The following is an 18,831-nucleotide window of genomic DNA, read 5'->3' as shown; positions in this document are numbered from 1 at the left end:
TTGATCTGTAAATTTCCAGAATGGGGCAAAAGCTTAACCTACTTAATTAGTTGAGATCATGATTAGACCTATTAACAGACTATAACGAAAAGGCGAAAAATTTAAAAGCAGCCAGTCCGTTGAGACAGTTTAAGCGTGCATAAACTGCGAACAATAATTGTATTTAATGTACGAAATTGTCTTAAATTATACAGATACCGAAAGAAGTGCAGAGGGTATAGGCTATAAATTACAAATCGAATGCAGAAAACACATTGTACACACAGATCGGCAAGCCGATATACATACATGATAAAACATCCATATAAATATATATAATAACTAATAATATTACGAGTAAAAAGCGATTTCAATAAAAATGAAAATATAAAAAAGCTAACGTTGTATTATTAAATTTGGAATTCGTAAAAGAAAATGTAACTGAGGTGGTTTCACAATCAATGTAGTGAAGGCTTATGTGAAGGTTATGTGTTTAATCGGAACCTTATATACATTTCTATACTTTTTAATTTGTATCTATACAATATTAAAGAAATGGTAGAGCCCGGAGAAGATATGCATATCAACAAAGCTGTATATAGTTTAAAACTTTTTTGAAAAGTTTGCAACATTTATTTAAGTTTCGATTCGTTTTCAATTAAATACCAATAGTACGGAGCTTAAGATAAGGCGCGTCCCAAGGGGTTCTCCGTAAAGATAGCATTTCCTGAAGGCTGGTTGATGAATTTGGAGTATGGAGCGGGGGATAGTTCAAAGCCTGCTGACTGTTTCGGTGCATCCTGGCTTCGAGTTAGAACAAGCAATTTCCCGCTAAGGTTTTTATCGATAGACTTCAGTTCAGTAATCTTCTTTTGGTGATCAATAACGTAGATATTAAAGTTTACTCCATATAAACCAAACAAACGCTCTAACTCGCTGCGAAGCGTAGGTAGTGCAATAATTTCCTTGTTACCGTTGTGCTGCAGAAATAAGGACGCTTTGCTGCTATTTCCAAATCGTGGCACCAGATCTTCGGCCAAGGATATATTTATCCACGGCAAGCTGGGAAGTTGTAATTCCTCAGTGGAACAAATGGTCAACTTTAACGAAACTCCTTTGAGATCGACAAGCTCGCTAGCTATTAAGCGCTTCCTAGACGCCTGCACAGATGAATAGGAAGAAAACTCGGACTTAACGGCCGTCTTTATCATACTGGCATAGTTGGCCAAAACTTTAGTTAGCTGAGCCTGAGCCTCCACAATCTCAGTCTTAGCATTGTTATTAGCACTTAGCTCATGAAAAATAAGAACAGGATCGGTCGGTATAAGTTGAGCTTTCTTTTTTAGTTTCTGCACTCTATTTATGACCTCACGAGCCAAACCCTCTTCAAGCAATTCCTCGTTAGGCGTCATGTCCAACAGCACCAAAACCTCATTATCGCTGTGAGCCTCAAAGTTTCCACCAACCTGCTCAGATGTGCAGTAAATGATCCGAACTTCATCAAGCTCAATTTTTTGATCCAAAATGTTAAAGAAGCCTTGCGAAACTTGCTTCTGTATTTCATCATCCTTTAAAGCCTTGATAGCAGCCATAACCGCTTTGAAATTGCCCTTAAGCCTTTGTCCCAGCGCCTGTTACAAAAAATTTGAAATAATAAAATAGTTAAATTTATACATAAGAAATACATTGTTAAACAAACCTTGTGGTCAGGTTCTGCTCTCAATGTCACACCATATTTTTCCTTATCAGAGCTCAGCGTAAGTTTTCGAACATTAAGTTCACTAAGAATGAAGTCCTGCAAGCTTTTGATAGCCTCCAGGACTTGCGTGTCCTTGTGAATAACAATGATCTCCGAAACCGGATACTTAACCGGCAAGGTTCTTCGATCGCGCATTACACGACCCAGCTCAACGACTGATTGCATCAATGCCACCGAACGCTCAATGTCGTTTCGAATAAATTTTTTCTGACTGACGGGCATCATCTGGTAATGAACTGAGTCGGCATGTTCCAGGGTTCCGGTTGGCTGGAATAATACCAGCCGCTGGAATATGTACTCCGTTAGGTACGGCGTGAAAGGAGCCATCATTTTAACCATTGTGTATAGAACATCGTAAAGCGTGTCAAGTGATTGAATGCACTGTTCAGCTCCCAATTCACCTTTGATGCGACGGCGATTGAGTCGAACATACCTGAAAGGGAATAGTTCACGCGTTAACTAACCTATGCTGTAATCATTAAATTTTAAAGAACATACCAATTGGTAAGTTGATCAATGAACCTTGTCAGGCGGGGTACGACAGTGTACAGCCGATACATTTTCATTTCAGTCGCGAAGAACTCCAGTAAAGATTCCTTGAAAGACAAAATCCACACATCAATTACGGAGGCCTTGTCCACATTCTTTATGTGGCGTTCACGATCATAAGTGTATTGTCCATTTCCTGCTAAATCCTCCTTCTCATATCGAACAATATTTTGCAGTAAGAATCGGTATGCATTGTACCATGGCAGGAACACATCCTTGATTATGTCGCGCACTCCTTCTTCCTTAAAACGCAGACTCTCGGCCCTTACGACGGGCGAATTTATAAGGTACAGTCTGAGGGCATCCGCTCCATACTTATGGACCACCTCCATTGGATCGGGGTAGTTCTTCTTCCGCTTCGACATCTTCTGACCATCAGCAGCCAAGACAAGCCCACTTGCAATGAGGTTCTTAAAAGGTGCCTTGTTAAACAGCGCCGTCGATATCACAAGGAGCGTGTAGAACCAGCCGCGGGTCTGATCGATTCCCTCGGCTATAAAGTCAGCCGGGAAATTGTTCATAAAGTCTTTTTCGTTTTCAAAAGGGAAATGCTGTTGTGCAAACGGCATTGAACCTGATTCGAACCAGCAGTCAAAAACAGGAGCTATTCGACGCAGTGGTGGATTTCCAGGAACTGCCGATGGTATTTCAATGTGGTCGATATTTTCCCTATGCAGATCCTCAACCTGAGCACCGGAAAGCTCGGCCAACTGCTTGATACTGCCGATAACGACGGTCTCATCCCCACTAGGTGACCTCCAGATAGGAATCGGCGTGCCCCAGTAGCGATTGCGGGAGATCTAGATATATAGATTTGATTTAATAAGCTTGCAAAAAAAACTTTCATATAATACTTACAGCCCAATCTCTAGCATCTTTCAGCCAGTTTCCAAAACGTTTCTCCTTGACAAAGTCCGGCACCCAGTACGTTTGGGAACTGCAATCAAGCAGGTTTTTAGACATGTGCTCGACGCGAACAAACCAGGAAGGAACAGCCTTATAGATTAGAGGCGTATCTGACCGCCAGCAGAATGGGTAGCTATGCTTCACCTGGCCACTGGAAACCAAGTTGCCTCGTGCCTTCAGTGCGGCCATGATTTGTTTATCAGCATCCTTCACGTATTGGCCCTCAAAATCGCTTGCCTCGTTGGTAAACCGTCCTGCCTCATCAACTGGGCAGAGAACCTCACTTGACTTTGTGATGAGGCCCGCAGCAAGGCACACACGATAATCATCTTCTCCGAAGTAGGGGGCATTGTGCACAATACCCGTACCGGAATCCTCGGTGACGTACTCGTCGACCAGGACGCGGTAAGCCTTCACCTCAGCTCCGCGTTTCGCGAAGTAAGGGAAAAGCGGCTTGTAGTGCAGGTCCTTAAGGGTTGCGCCCACAAATTTCTCCTTCACTTCGTACTCAGTCTCCGATTTGTACACGTAAGAGAGACGACACTCTGCGAGGACAAAAAGTCGATCGCTCTTTACGTCGCGAACTTTTACGTAGGTCATCGTCGGATGAACGCAGCATGCGAAGTTAGAGGGCAGTGTCCATGGCGTGGTGGTCCACACCAGGAAGAAGGTATTTGGCAGCGAAACGGCTTCCAGTGCAACAACTACGCAAGGGTCAACCACTTCCTTATAGTTTTGGTTGGCTTCGAAGTTCGAAAGGGAGGTTGTGCAGGCGGTGGAATAGGGCATCACCTTAACGCCCTGGTATACCAGACCCTTGTCGAACAGTTGCTTGAAGATCCACCAAATGGACTCCATGTACCATGGGTACAACGTCTTGTAATCGTTCTTAAAGTCGATCCAGCGACCCACACGCGTCACCACATTCTCCCACTCATCTGCGTAACGCATGACAATCTTGCGGCACTCGGCATTGTAGGAAGCGATTCCCATCTTGGCCACGTCCTCTGGGCCCTTGATGTTCAGCAGCTTGTCAATCTCAAACTCCACGGGCAGCCCGTGGCAGTCCCAGCCGAAGCGACGGTCCACATGGTATCCCTGCTGGTATGCGTACCGTGTGACGATGTCCTTGATAGTGCCAGCCAGGATGTGTCCGTAGTGGGGCAGGCCAGTTGCAAAGGGCGGTCCATCGTAGAACGTGTATCTAGAAGAGGGCAAAGTAGCATGCATTTTGGCGATCGGCTGATGCAATCGTCTGCGACACTTACTTAGGCTTTCCCTTCGACAGCTGGCTGCACTTTTCAAAGATATTTTCGTCTCGCCACTTCTGGAGTACATTCTCCTCTTCAGCCGGGAAATTGATGTTCTCCGGCACCCGACACACGTCGTTCCGCTCTAGTTTTTTTCCCATGGCTGTCAAAGTGCACAGTTGTATTATTTATAAAGTAAAAGCGTTTATTCGCCTACCTTTTAAATCAGAAATCTTACTAATTTGCGGCGTTTTTGCGTGGCACACAACGTGCCGAACGGTGCGGAGCTAGTAGTTCATTAATCGCTCTATTCCTCATCGGACGATGATATCGATAGCAAGTTAAGATGACCTGAAGCCTCGGTAATCAGATGACAAAAGCAATAAAGAGCTTATTAGTAAACAAAGTTCAATAAATTTGTAAAGAATTATTTACCATACAAATGGAAAACTAAAATATAAGTTTGTTGGCAAGGAAATCATTTCAAATCCATTACATTTTCTTTCAACAATCAATAATTTATATAAAAGAGTGCGTTTCTTTTTTATAACTGATTTCCAATATAATCAAATTATTTCGTCTGAGTATTACATAGCTTACATTTTATTTGGCTCTAACACAAATATCACTAAATAAACAAATTTCCACTTGCTAGCTACCGTTATCGATAGTAAAATATCTGTCCATTGTTCATCACTAACGCGAAAACAAGAGGAAGAGTAATGTGTACACTTTTGTGTCGCTCCTTTTTGGCAAAGTTAATAATCTAAAAAATATAAGTACCGGGCAGGTCAGCACTTATCGCCTACCAATACAGCTCGCCAGCGCACACCTGTGTTCTGGGCTCCACCGGAAACTCGCTTTTAGCCATTCGACGTCGTCAAGAGTCATCGGATATGGCACGCCCAATTTTTCCGAACCAGCAGAAGATAGCTGAGAAACTAATCATCTTGAATGATCGCGGACTGGGCATTCTTACGCGAATATACAACATCAAGAAAGCATGCGGCGACACCAAGTCGAAGCCTGGCTTCCTCTCCGAGAAGTCGTTGGAGTCAAGCATCAAGTTCATTGTGAAGCGGTTCCCCAACATCGACGTCAAAGGCCTTAATGCCATTGTAAACATCAAGGCGGAGATTATTAAGTCGCTGTCCCTGTATTACCACACATTCGTGGACCTACTTGATTTTAAGGACAATGTCTGTGAACTGCTCACCACGATGGACGCCTGCCAGATTCACCTAGACATTACACTGAATTTCGAGCTAACCAAATACTATCTGGACTTGGTAGTGACCTACGTGTCCCTGATGATTGTTTTGTCTAGGGTCGAGGACCGCAAGGCAGTTTTGGGCTTGTACAATGCCGCCTACGAGTTGCAAAACAATCAGGCGGACACGGGCTTTCCCCGATTGGGGCAGATGATTCTGGACTACGAGGTCCCCTTAAAAAAGTTGGCTGAGGAATTCATTCCCCACCAGCGCCTGCTAACCAGTGCGTTGCGGTCACTTACCTCCATTTATGCACTGCGAAATCTGCCAGCAGACAAGTGGAGGGAAATGCAAAAGTTGAGTCTGGTAGGAAATCCGGCCATTCTTCTCAAGGCCGTCCGCACGGATACCATGTCCTGCGAGTACATATCCCTAGAGGCAATGGACCGCTGGATAATCTTTGGCTTGCTACTGAACCATCAAATGCTCGGCCAGTACCCGGAAGTCAACAAAATCTGGCTCTCCGCCCTAGAGTCAAGCTGGGTTGTGGCATTGTTCCGCGACGAGGTCCTGCAAATTCATCAATATATTCAGGCTACTTTCGACGGAATTAAGGGCTACAGCAAGCGGATCGGAGAAGTAAAGGAAGCCTACAATACGGCGGTTCAAAAGGCTGCTTTGATGCATCGGGAGCGGCGCAAGTTTTTGCGAACAGCTTTAAAGGAACTTGCTCTCATTATGACAGACCAACCAGGCCTCCTGGGTCCTAAGGCAATATTCATTTTCATCGGACTTTGCCTTGCGCGCGATGAGATTCTATGGCTCCTTAGGCACAATGACAATCCACCTCTTCTCAAAAATAAAGGTTAGTATACGATTTCTTAACAGATAAATTTTAACTCTTGGACCATAACTACGTTAATTTTATAGGAAAGAGCAATGAAGATCTTGTAGACCGACAGCTGCCGGAGCTCTTATTCCACATGGAGGAACTCCGAGCTCTGGTACGTAAATACAGCCAGGTAATGCAGCGATATTACGTACAATACTTGTCCGGATTCGATGCCACGGATCTTAATATTCGAATGCAAAGTCTGCAAATGTGTCCGGAAGACGAAAGCATAATCTTCAGTTCGCTCTACAACACGGCAGCAGCCCTGACAGTTAAGCAGGTGGAAGACAACGAACTCTTCTATTTTCGACCATTCCGCCTGGACTGGTTCCGGCTTCAAACGTACATGAGTGTGGGAAAGGAGTGTGGGAAAGGCTGCACTTAGGATCACAGAGCATGCAGAGCTGGCCCGTCTTCTGGATTCAATGGTTTTCCACACTAGGGTGGTCGATAACTTGGACGAAATACTAGTAGAAACCTCGGATCTTAGTATCTTCTGCTTCTATAACAAAATGTTTGACGACCAATTCCACATGTGCTTGGAGTTTCCCGCGCAGAACCGCTATATTATAGCCTTTCCCTTGATCTGCAGCCACTTCCAAAATTGTACACACGAAATGTGTCCGGAGGAGCGTCACCACATACGAGAGAGGTCACTCAGCGTGGTAAATATATTTCTTGAGGAAATGGCCAAGGAGGCTAAAAACATTATAACCACAATTTGCGATGAGCAGTGCACCATGGCAGACGCTTTATTGCCCAAGCACTGTGCTAAAATTCTGTCTGTACAATCTGCTCGCAAGAAGAAGGACAAATCGAAGTCTAAGCATTTTGACGACATACGAAAGCCAGGAGACGAGTCGTATCGAAAGACAAGAGAGGATCTGACGACGATGGACAAGCTGCACATGGCCCTGACGGAGCTTTGTTTCGCTATCAACTATTGCCCCACGGTCAACGTTTGGGAGTTTGCTTTCGCACCTCGCGAGTATCTTTGTCAGAATCTGGAACACCGCTTTTCCCGAGATCTTGTTGGTATGGTGATGTTCAACCAGGAGACAATGGAGATAGCCAAGCCCTCGGAGCTGCTGGCCAGCGTTCGAGCCTACATGAACGTGCTGCAAACAGTAGAGAACTACGTGCACATAGACATAACACGAGTCTTCAACAATTGCCTGCTGCAGCAAACACAGGCTTTGGACTCTCATGGTGAGAAAACCATTGCCGCTCTGTACAACACCTGGTACAGTGAGGTTCTGCTGAGGCGTGTATCCGCTGGCAACATTGTGTTCTCCATTAACCAAAAGGCTTTTGTGCCAATATCGCCCGAGGGCTGGGTGCCATTTAACCCGCAAGAATTCTCTGATCTCAACGAGCTGCGAGCACTTGCAGAACTTGTGGGACCATACGGTATCAAAACATTAAACGAAACACTTATGTGGCACATAGCAAACCAGGTGCAAGAGTTGAAGTCGCTGGTTAACACCAACAAGGAAGTGCTCATCACACTGCGCACCAGTTTTGACAAACCCGAAGTGATGAAGGAGCAATTTAAGCGTTTGCAGGATGTGGACCGCGTGCTGCAACGCATGACGATCATTGGGGTGATTATTTGCTTCCGCAACCTAGTGCATGAGGCCCTCGTTGATGTGCTGGATAAGCGTATACCCTTTCTGCTTAGTTCAGTGAAGGACTTTCAAGAACATTTGCCCGGAGGCGACCAAATTCGGGTTGCTTCCGAGATGGCCTCAGCAGCGGGTCTTCTGTGCAAGGTAGACCCCACATTAGCAACTACTCTTAAATCAAAAAAACCAGAGTTCGATGAAGGTGAACACCTCACTGCCTGTCTGCTCATGGTTTTTGTGGCGGTATCTATACCTAAACTGGCCCGTAACGAAAATTCCTTCTACAGGGCCACAATCGATGGCCACTCGAATAACACACACTGCATGGCGGCGGCCATTAATAACATCTTCGGGGCTCTGTTTACCATATGCGGTCAAAGTGACATGGAGGACCGCATGAAAGAGTTCCTTGCTCTGGCCAGTTCTTCCCTACTGCGCTTGGGCCAGGAGTCCGACAAAGAGGCGACGCGGAACCGAGAGTCCATCTATTTGCTGCTCGACGAAATCGTCAAGCAATCGCCCTTCCTCACAATGGATCTGCTTGAGTCCTGCTTTCCCTACGTGCTTATACGCAACGCGTACCATGGCGTATACAAACAGGAACAGATCTTGGGACTGGCACTCTAAATGGTGCCGATTTGCGCCCTCTGTGTATTCCAAATAATGCTTATGTAGTTTATCCGCCGATCGACTGACGATCACTATGCTAATCTAATATACTTTAATACTGTTAAATATACTCTAATGTACTCTAGACTCTGCATTTTTATACTCGTATGACTTCGAATAAAGTGCTTATACAACCCAAATGAGAAGCCCACATTTATATGTTGACTCTTGATCGGTATGTATATTCTTTATTTCGGTTTATTGAAATATGTGCCCACTCCCCGAACGTGCAGCTCCTCCGCTGAAATTTCTGTTACATTTCATTTGGATACATGCGCACACTTGTGTGTATATTAAATATCGTGTTGAGGGGAAAAATCTTCCACAATATTAAATTATTTGGTCACGTTCAATGTTACTTTGTAGGCTTGTGTACAAATACTTGTAGGCAAGTAGTAAAATATGTTTTCGTTATTTGGTATTACGATTTCTCAGTAATTATCATTGGTAGTATTTAAATTTCGATTTTGAGTTTTCAATTCCGATAAAAAAGACTTTTATGCAATGCTTTATTATTGTTTTTTCGCTTTAAGTTATGTGATCTGGGATAGGCTCATTTTCACGGATGTTTAGTGGATAAATTTTGCAAAGCGAAATCAGGTAGGTAGAGAATATTCTCAAGTCTGCTCGTTATCAGCATAGGACTAAAAATCTGCAAATGGCTTTGGTTAATTGTACCAAAATTACAACTCGCTGCTAAAAAGATGTCAATATTTGAGTTTACGTCTGTATCTGTGAACATTCTCGATATCAACAATTGGGTTTCGTTAATTATACACATACATACTTGCTTATTAATATTATAGAAGTTATTATTAATTATGTGATGAATATTTTTTCTAGTTCGTACAATTTATTTAGCTTTTCCCATTTGCTTGGTTTTCTTGGTTTCGCATGAAAATGTATTCCTTTTCAGTCAGTCAGTTTAGGCATCATCTGTTGACTTAAAAATTGTCGTCATTGTCTTTTGTTATAGTTTTTCATCAATAAAAATATATATGTATGTATGTATGTATATACCTATGTATATGCACGTCGAAATAAAACTTGAAAAACATTTGCGCAACTTCTTACGTTCGCGTTTGTCGTTACAAATAAAATCGCTTCTTTAGTAATTACATTTTAAAGCTCTCAAGTACAAAAATTAAAAAGCTTAAAAAATTCCCCGCGTAACGTCCTCTTCTCTGCACTTCGTAAGTGTAAAATGTGTGTGCATCGATCGAGTCCTTTAATGCTAGCTTCCCATCGGATTTTTCTGCTAACGTACATATGTATACTATTTCTCTTTATGGCAAACGGTTTCATTATAAAAGTTAAGCCTAGAAATACAATACGATTACGAAATACGTATGTTATGATGCAATATTTTAGTATGCCTATGCCTGTGTCTCTCTAGCTCTTTCGTCACTCATTGATCCTTCTAGACGAACTCCTCCTGCTCCAGCCACGGATGCTGCAGGCACTCCGCTGCCGACGCCCGTATGACCGGATTGTACTCAAGCATGGGCAGCAGAAAGTCTGAGAACTTCTTGGCCTCCACCGGGTCCCAGTCGTACTTCTCCACCAGCACGTTCATTAGACTCCAGGGCTTAAGCTTGGTGATGTTTCTCAGGCTACCTGAAAATGCAAATCAACAAGGGGCATTCACACACCACATTCTATGGGAGAAATACACTTCGATACCTACCGTAGCTGGTGAAGTACTTGAGCCCATGTTTGCCCCGCAGGATCACCGACTGCGGTATGGAGCCCAGCAGCTCCACAATGTGCGCCAAGTGGTCCTCGTCCCGACTGTAAGACTCTCCGGCGTGAGGGTCGAACAGATAGTCGCCTGTGGCCAGTTCGAAGGCCAAGCAAGCGGTGCTCCAGATGTCGGCGGTATAATTGTACGGCGCTCCCAAAAGAACCTCGATCGATCGATACTGGCGAGTCTGAATGTCCTCGGTAAAGTGATGGTACTGGAAATGCATAGAATGATAAATTATCAAATTTATTATTTTCGAATTTAAATATATGAGAATGAAAGAGTGTTTTAATATTTTGATTATAGTTCCCGGGATCTCATAAGTCACACGGGCGTACTTACGGTCAGACAGACATGACCATCGTTATGTAAGTGATATACTAGACTCGGTTAAAAGTAGGAGCTAGCGTTTCCAATCAAAATATCTGAGTATCTGATAGTCGAGGAAATCGACTATATTGTTCTCTCTGTTTTTTCGATTATTCCCATAGCAGCTATAAGATCCGGATCGTTTCGTCTTATATGTAATATATGCATGGCTTAAAAATTTGTGCGCGTTATAGCCGTGGTGGAAAAAAAACCCGCACAAATTCGGTTTCTCTGCAATCCGCATCCTTCATATGAATCTTCTAGTTCGCAGAGATCCTGAGATCTCGACGTTCATACGGAGAGAGACTCGGCTAGTGATCCTGATCAAGAGTACAGATGCTTTATTAAGCCATACTATCACATACCTTTCAACGAATCTAGTATACCCTTTTAACCTATGAGTAATGGGTAAAATTATGATGAGGTGTTAATCTGGTATGTTTATGATGGACCCGAAAATATATTATTTTATACTTTAAGCATTTAAAAGGGTACTCACGTCGTAGCAGGCGTTACCCAAGTCGGCGATCTTCACACGAACGTTGCTGTTGTCAATGAGCGACTGGATTGTGTAGGTGTTGTTCTGGCTACTCTGACTCTGGTTCTGCGAAGGAATGGCATTGGCATGGACATTTAGTTTAGCGATTGCTGTTGTCGTTGGCGCAATTGTTGTTGTTGCGGAGGATATCGCGTTGGATGTTGTTGTTGTTGATGTACTTGTTGTTGATGTGCTTGTTGTTTTATGGTCGCCATTATAGAGCTCGGCAGATGTTGTACAGGTTGTACTGGTAGCTGGAGCAGTTGCAGGAGGAGCTATTTGCGTGAACGAGGGCGTGCACGTGCTGGGGGGCGTGGCGGACGATAAGGCAGGGGCGGGAGTGAGTGAGGGAGTGTCATTTGAAGGGGCGGAAGTGGCGGCTGTAGTGGTGTTCGTGTTGGTGAGACTGTTTTCGTTGGTTGAGGTCAAGGACGTGCTCGTGCTCAGAATATTTGAGTTGATCTTGGACTTGGCTATCGTGGCTGTGTTGTGGGAGAGGCAGGAGCTATATGTGGAGTTCGGGGTGGGCAGCTGCATCGTGTTTATATAGCGTAATGTTGCATATAAATTGGTTTACACGAAGAAAGGAAGAAAAAGAATACACAATGTTGGTTTGCTTCTTTGAAGGTTCATCTAGTTGGTGCAATTAACGAAACACAAACGGCGTGCCAGTCAACGCTGGGGTTGCGTGTGGAAACCCCAGCGGTGATTGCCACGGATTACTATCCTAGTGATATACCAAGTTCGGCATTCCACTACTGTTTGGATATAGAAACGCATATACAATAAGAAGTTATAATAAAAACGTCTTAGCCTAACCACATTTCAAACATATACATACATATGTATGTAATATAGCTGCGGCCAAAGTTCGATGCAATTGGGTATGGCGTACGAAATGCTTTAAAACCATTTCTAAAGTGTTCAGTTAATAGCAAATAGATTTTATATAAATTATGAAGCAACACGAATTTATGAACACATACATTTATAATTCTTTTTTCGAAATATAAATTTACTTTTAATAACATAAACAGGATTACTATTATGTAATGCTAATGATATGGCCAAGTCATTGCCAAGATAATTTCCTTTATCACAACGCTGTACGGATTGGTAACGGCTTAGATCTTATTGCAAATAGGCAGAAAATATATAATTTATTTTTACAACTGTTTAAACTTTGACACTTTTTTAACCGCAGCTCTATTAGAGCACCAACAATATATGCAATTAGCAGGTAGCAATGCAAACGTTAAGCACATGGCTAAAACCTGTAACAGAAACATACATATAAAGCTGGCCATGCGCACAATCAATCAAGCATTTGGCGTTTCGATCCAGGATATAATTGCCTTGAAGTAGCGTGTGGGTTAGGTGTGGGTGAATGTAAACAAGTTTGAACTCAAGAGCGATAATCTAAAATGGTAAGTAAATATCGGCGCGGGGAATTACCAACTAACAAAAAAACGTATTAGGAACATATAATGGAACTCATTATCCAGCCGTTCAAGCGACCTGGCTACCACTAACGACTATCCCGCATCCAACCCATTTTACCTCAGGGATAGCGCCTTCACTGGGCTCGGGCTGGGGCTCGGGCTCGTCCTTGGGCTGAGGATCGGGTTCGGGATCAGGATCGGTGGGCGTACCGATGGTGCTCGCCAAGGTGCTCTGCTCGCCCAGCGTGTCGGATTCGCCATCTTCCTCCCAATCCCCAGAAGACTGATACGAGTGTCAAACCAAGGGCAATGATAACGCAAAAATATAAGGAAACAAAAGTAATACGTAAGAATTTCGTGTTCCTTTGGTGTGCAGTGTGTGTTTGAAGGTGGGCTCACAATGTGTAGAGTACAAATGCTTTCCATGCACACCACAAAGTATAATCCTGGCCAGAGCTTTCGAGTGTGGTGCATGGGCGACTGTGGACCTGAGGACCTAGGGACCTGGCTTGCAAGGGAACTTACCTTGGCAGTGATTTTCTTCTCCGCTCGATAGCGGTTGTTTAGGTTCGCTGATCCGCCGAGGCCTCCGTTGCATTCGCAGTCTCCCAATAGACTGGAGTACTTTGAGGCCAGCGATGATGTGGTGTTAGAATTAAGCGTGGACGAGGTGGTTGTCGTGGTGTCCTCCTTGTCCAGCGTCGACATGATCACGGCGGCCAGCGGAGTCGACGAATTGGAATTGGTCGCCGTGCTGTTGCTAGTGTTGGTATTTGTCGATCCATTTGGCTCGATAAGCGGCCACTTGGCCCGCGACTTGGTCTGCTTCTCGATGGAGCTGACTGTGAGTGGAACGCAGTGGAAGCCAGTGGCAAATAAGGTTGAGTACTGATACTCACTGTACGAGTCGGGGAAGTCGGCACCCTTCACGCGCAGACTGTTGATCTCATCGTCAATCTGCTGATTCATCGCGGCAGCATTGTCGATCACCAGCAGGATGTTCTCCGGCTTAATATCCGTGTGTATAATGCTGCACTTGCTGTGCAGGTAGTCCAGCCCCTCCAGAACCTGGCGGATTATGTTGCGCACCTGAGCGATGCCCAGACCCTGGTAGTTGTTCTTCACTATCAGCTTATACAAGCTACAGCCGAGCGCCTCGAAAACCAAGCAGGTGTGCATTCCGTTCACACCGCGCACCGTGAAGTGGTTCATCAACCGCACAATCCTCTCCCGCTTAACATCCATGGGGTCTGCGTCCCGGATCGCTTCAAGGAGCCGGATCTCGTCCGCGGCCGTCTCTATGTAATGCGGAGCACTCTTTACAACCTTGAGGGCCACGTACTTCTCATCTCTAGGGAAAGCATAAAGTTTGGAAGGGCTTTTTAAATGGTAAGTTTGATATTTCATCACTTACTTGAGATCCCGGCAAAGCCAGACAGTAGAAAAATGGCCCCAACCCAGTTTTCTCACCACTCGAAACCGGTTGTCAAATATGTCTCCGATGACTACTGGATGGTACCCTCCGCGACAATACTGAGAAGCATCTTCCTGCTCCTCGTCCGAAACGTAGAGACTACTGTCGGACGAGTCCGGGTAAATTTCGTCGGTCGTACTGAGGGTCCCGCGGGGCTCCGATCTGAAATTAATAAAAGGGTTGCAAATTAGTTGACACAGACCCTTACATGTTCTAAAATGTAGGCTCTGTAATATTTCCCGTTGAACCCACTTAAGCTCGTTATATTCGGTTTCCTCTTCCTTGAGTGGCTCCGCCAACTGAGGCAGCCTGATCGTGAGTGGCTGTTCCCGCGGCGGCAAGTAGGTATCCAGGATTACTTCTCCAGGGCTAACGGGCTCAAAAAGAAGAGCCGCTTGACTACGGTGCTTTGGTCGCTTAGACTGATGGCGCAGGGCAATGAGAATTGGCCCGGCGGATACGCAGTTACGCTTCTTGGTAAACCGCTTACGGCGCTTCTTCTCCTCCACCTCCAGCAGAGCCTCCGTCGCGGCTTCTTGGACAGCCCGCTTCTCTTGCTCGGATACAAAGTTAAAGTCGCAGCTCAGATTTTTTGCCACGTCCGGAGTGGGGTTCAGCGGCTGCTCAGCTCCACCTCCGCAACTCCACAGCCGGAGCAGGTGCATCAGGAAGAGGAAAAGCAACAGCATGCTGCCCTGCAGCACGCCCATAAAGATCGGATCCTGGGCTAAAGTGGCTATGATGTGCCGGCTCAGAAGGTGCACCCTGCCGGCTAGTGATAGCAGCAGCTGTAGGCGGTGCATGTAGCCGGGATAGAGATCCAACCAGCGGTCCAGCAGGCTCGCTCGCCAATCGAGGCCGAAAGTGGCATTGCCCTGCATAGGGCAGATGGCCTTTTCCAGATCCGCGGTCGGGGCAGTCGAGCCCCAGTTATCCATTTCTGATTCGATTCACTGCTCGATTCGACAATTGGATTTCCAAGCAGACCTTCGCGAATTCATGGCAACTGGGCGCAGTAACAGGGGGTGGCTGTGGACATGCGTGTGTGGGTTGGGGGTGGCGACCTTGACTTTCCTAGAGCCCCACTTGCATCACGGCGCCGCCGAATGAGTTTGGTCGAAGCACAAACACCACGCTGCACTCACACTCCTTACATAACAGTGGCCCGAGAGGTAAATAAATAAAATATATCGCGCGGCGGAAAATCTGAATTATGAAAGGTATTTGTATCTGCGCGAGTATCTCTTCTCGTTCGTCCGATTCGTTCAGTGGCGTCCGCGAGAATGTCGGAATGGCTTTTCGCTTTTGTTTTTGCCGCCTCTTCCTGAGCGGCCAAGGCGCAGCCGTTTCCAACTCGCGAGTATTTCTGTTCTGTTTTTGTGTTTCTTTTTTTGTCTCAACTAAGTTTAGTCTTCGCCCGCTCCCAGTCCGACAGGGTGTGAGTGTGTGCGGATCGCCTAGAACCCATGCCCACCAATAGTTTTCCTTATACACTGCGATAAAACCGAAACACTTCCTTTTTAGAAACATCTTTATCATACCTTACGAAATGGCGCATTTAACTCGATACTAACTATTATGTCAACTAACATGTCTTTATGACTCAGTGTTATTATTCATAAATTGGTAAATAGCTGAAAGACTTCAGTAGCTTTATTCGTGTATAGTTAATTTTTCTTTTACCGGTAAGGAAATGGTATAATTTAATCGTTGGCAATACTAAAGGGAAATATGATTCAAAAATGCTTAATTTGGGAATGATCGATTTTATCCGCCGTGTATTTCTGCTGGCGTCATTATCCAATGTACTTCATCAAGTCGATGTCATGCCGTCGTTGCTCGCCGCCTTTGCCGGTCATGGACTGCACTACAGCAGGAAAGAGTCCACCACATGAGCTCACAATCAGACGAGGCCCTGCCCGTCAACATCATCATCATCGTGAAGTTCTCCGAGATTTCTGAGGCACCTTGCCAAGTTTTCCCTCGCCTGTTCGTTCAGGGGGGTGTTTGACAGGCAGGATTTCGAATACCTCTGGTTCCAGAAGGTTTCGAAACCACATCGAAATAAAGTTTCGACCGATTGGGTGCGATTACAAAATGCATCGCAATGCAACTGCAGTTGCTTTGGTTCGTAAAATGACTAATCACGCTTTATTGATTTTTGCAGCACCGTTCCGAACTCGATTCAGCCTTTGATCCTTATGGAGCCATGGCGACTTTTTAAAGGGAAGAGCTTGCTTCTGAAATCTTGAGTCACCCTATGCCCGCCGACACACGAGCGCACCCTACTCGGCGTACCCCTACATATTAATATTATTTATAGACGCCGAGAGAAGCGAATAAAAACCATAAGTCGGCTAGGAAATCAGTGCGAATACAGAGCAGAGGCAGTAAAACGTCACCGTTTTGCTCGATTGAAGTGAGTTTGTGACATTGGGGGGTGGCTGAGTGCGCTCGGGCTTGGGGTTTGGGGTTTGGGATTTGGGTTGGGGGTGCTCATTGGTTAGCCACTGGCGTCACGTGGTGGCTACTCGCGGTTAGGGAAAATTAAAAATCTAAATTAACCGAGCGAACTAAATGGAAGAACTCACTCATTTGCCCTTCAATTAGCTGTGAAAGTTCACGTGTCCACTAGTCTGTCATGGTTGTTTGTGGGCGTGGAAACGTTTTAAAAGAAATAAACTTGTGTACGAAGATCAAATGGACGGACGGACACGTCTAGATCTACTTGCCAAGAGACACTGATCTTCTGTTCAGTCGAAATGTATTTGTCATAAAAGGACCTTATATTTATGGGGACAACATAACTACGAGTATATGAAGTACTTACAGACTGACGAATGGGCCGCGCAGTGCCGGCATGTCCCGCCGCCGGTTGAGCGGCGGCGACAGCGATAACGAGAGGAAGTCCTGCTGAGCCTTGTCCTCGTCGACGATGCTGGTGGGAGTACTGTAGATGCGCGTAGTTGGCAGATAGCCAATCTGCTGTAGAAAGTCGTCGCGGTAGGAGAGCTTTGTGGTGGACTGAGAGGAGGTCAGCGGCAGGGACAGAGGGGATCCGTAGAGCGGCGTCAGTGGCAGGGCCGCTGTCATCGAGGCCAGCGATAGAGGCTGCTGGTAGAGTCCTCCTGCACCGCTGCCAGATCCCGTACCCGACCCCGACCCCGACCCCACACTCGATCCTGATCCCGCAGCGGTACCATTCCCATGGTGGTGTAGGTGGATGTGATGCGGCGTGTTGGTCGCAGGCTGGGGACTGTGGAAATGAGGATAGGTAATGCCGTGGGTGTAGGCTGGAGCGCGCGACAAGTACGGCGGCGTGATGATCTTGTCGTCGAAGCTGCGACGGAAGCTGAAGCCCTTCAGAGAGTTGCTGTAGTTTCGGCGCGAGAGCGGCGAACTGCCCAGATCAATGCTGGCTGCCGGACCCAGGATCCCGGCGGTAAGACCGCCTCCTGCTGAGGTGGTTATTCCGCTGGCCGTCGCAGTGGCGCTTCCCAGCATGCTCAGTGCAGGTGAGGTGCGCAGCTGGGGGCTGCCTCCGCTTCCGCCCACACCTCCTCCTGCACCGGAGGCCGTAGTGGTCGAGGTGGAAAGCGGCGGCGAGATGGCACTCAGAGTGGAGATGCCGCTGTCACTGCTGCATATGCCGGCCGGCAGGGACGTATGGGTGGGCGAGATGAGGTGTGGGTGGTGGTGCTTGCCATTTGCGGTGCCGATGAGGCCGGCCATGTCGCTACTGGGCAGTACGGGAGCCAGGATGCCTCCCGGGATGAGTTTCCTGATCTGCGCTGGGGCTGGTCCTCGCCCCGTCGTAGGAAAGGCAGGGAAGCTAGAAGCAGCTTCCTCGCGTCTTTGTCCTCATCGTTGTCCTGCGCCCTTTGTTCCCGGCTAGGACTGCGTGTAACATTCTTTGTGCGCAGGAAAATCAATGAAGCGCCGCGCTTAAAACATTTTAATGCATTTTAAGCAGCGTTTTTCTCGCTTTGTAACCCAAATTGCGCATGAAAAAAGTAAGGCGAAAATCCGCACACGCACACACTGACACGAACTGGTTCGCGATAGAGGGCTTTTCCACGGTCTGCCCCCGATTGGCCTATTGGATTCCGCCTCCTCTGGTTTTGGCCAGGTACGTGCCCGTAATCTAGTTAACAGCGGAATTGATTTATCCCCGACGATTAAAGCGAACACAACATTTTCCACTTTTTGTTTTTGGCAGGAGCAGCAGCAAGGAAGTATCCTTCTTTGTCCACAATTGGCTCGAACTCTCCGACGGAGTGCCCTCCGGGTTCTGAAGCGGAAAACTTTGCGGCGAAGTTCAACGAGTTCGGGGACCGGGCAAAGCGCATGTGCCGGCAGTGGCCCGTTACTGCCCCAAAACAAAACAAAGCCAGAGCGAAGAGAGTGAAAGCTACTGCAGTCAG

At 46.2% G+C, this 18,831-nt stretch overlaps 3 protein-coding genes across 12 annotated transcripts; 1 reads left to right on the top strand and 2 right to left on the bottom strand.

Moving 5' to 3' along the window:
* Positions 1 to 576: 576 nt before the first annotated feature.
* Positions 577 to 4,807, bottom strand: LOC120447626 (isoleucine--tRNA ligase, cytoplasmic). Its single transcript, XM_039629124.1, has 6 exons — positions 4,661 to 4,807; positions 4,462 to 4,606; positions 3,146 to 4,397; positions 2,237 to 3,087; positions 1,679 to 2,171; positions 577 to 1,610 (listed from the first exon to the last, which is right to left on the bottom strand). The coding sequence occupies exons 2-6, from the start codon at positions 4,602 to 4,604 to the stop codon at positions 660 to 662; spliced, it is 3,690 nt and encodes a 1,229-aa protein (XP_039485058.1). The 5' UTR covers positions 4,605 to 4,606; positions 4,661 to 4,807; the 3' UTR covers positions 577 to 659.
* A 221-nt stretch (positions 4,808 to 5,028) lies between these two features.
* LOC120450511 (membrane-associated protein Hem) lies at positions 5,029 to 8,925 on the top strand. Its single transcript, XM_039633574.2, is given in 3 exon segments — positions 5,029 to 6,519; positions 6,585 to 6,907; positions 6,909 to 8,925. Coding segments are annotated over 3 exon segments (3,393 nt in total). The 5' UTR covers positions 5,029 to 5,339; the 3' UTR covers positions 8,799 to 8,925.
* Positions 8,926 to 9,012: 87 nt separating this feature from the next.
* On the bottom strand, positions 9,013 to 18,709 carry LOC120450510 (SRSF protein kinase 3). Of its 10 annotated transcripts, none has more exons than XM_039633565.2 (9): positions 17,238 to 18,704; positions 14,348 to 14,569; positions 13,833 to 14,284; positions 13,459 to 13,775; positions 13,052 to 13,216; positions 11,453 to 12,022; positions 10,528 to 10,798; positions 10,217 to 10,457; positions 9,013 to 10,159 (listed from the first exon to the last, which is right to left on the bottom strand). In XM_039633565.2, the coding sequence occupies exons 1-8, from the start codon at positions 18,137 to 18,139 to the stop codon at positions 10,261 to 10,263; spliced, it is 3,096 nt and encodes a 1,031-aa protein (XP_039489499.1). In that variant the 5' UTR covers positions 18,140 to 18,704; the 3' UTR covers positions 9,013 to 10,159; positions 10,217 to 10,260. The 10 variants fall into 10 exon arrangements, with proteins under 10 accessions (XP_039489499.1, XP_039489500.1, XP_039489498.1 ...); XM_039633566.2 differs by having other exon boundaries at positions 10,223 to 10,457; XM_039633564.1 differs by having other exon boundaries at positions 9,013 to 10,457; positions 17,238 to 18,703.
* Positions 18,710 to 18,831: the final 122 nt, after the last annotated feature.

The sequence above is a fragment of the Drosophila santomea genome, chromosome 3L (genome assembly GCF_016746245.2).
Source record: "Drosophila santomea strain STO CAGO 1482 chromosome 3L, Prin_Dsan_1.1, whole genome shotgun sequence".
Classification (NCBI taxonomy): domain Eukaryota; kingdom Metazoa; phylum Arthropoda; class Insecta; order Diptera; family Drosophilidae; genus Drosophila; species Drosophila santomea.
This window is presented reverse-complemented; position numbering and strand designations above follow the sequence as displayed.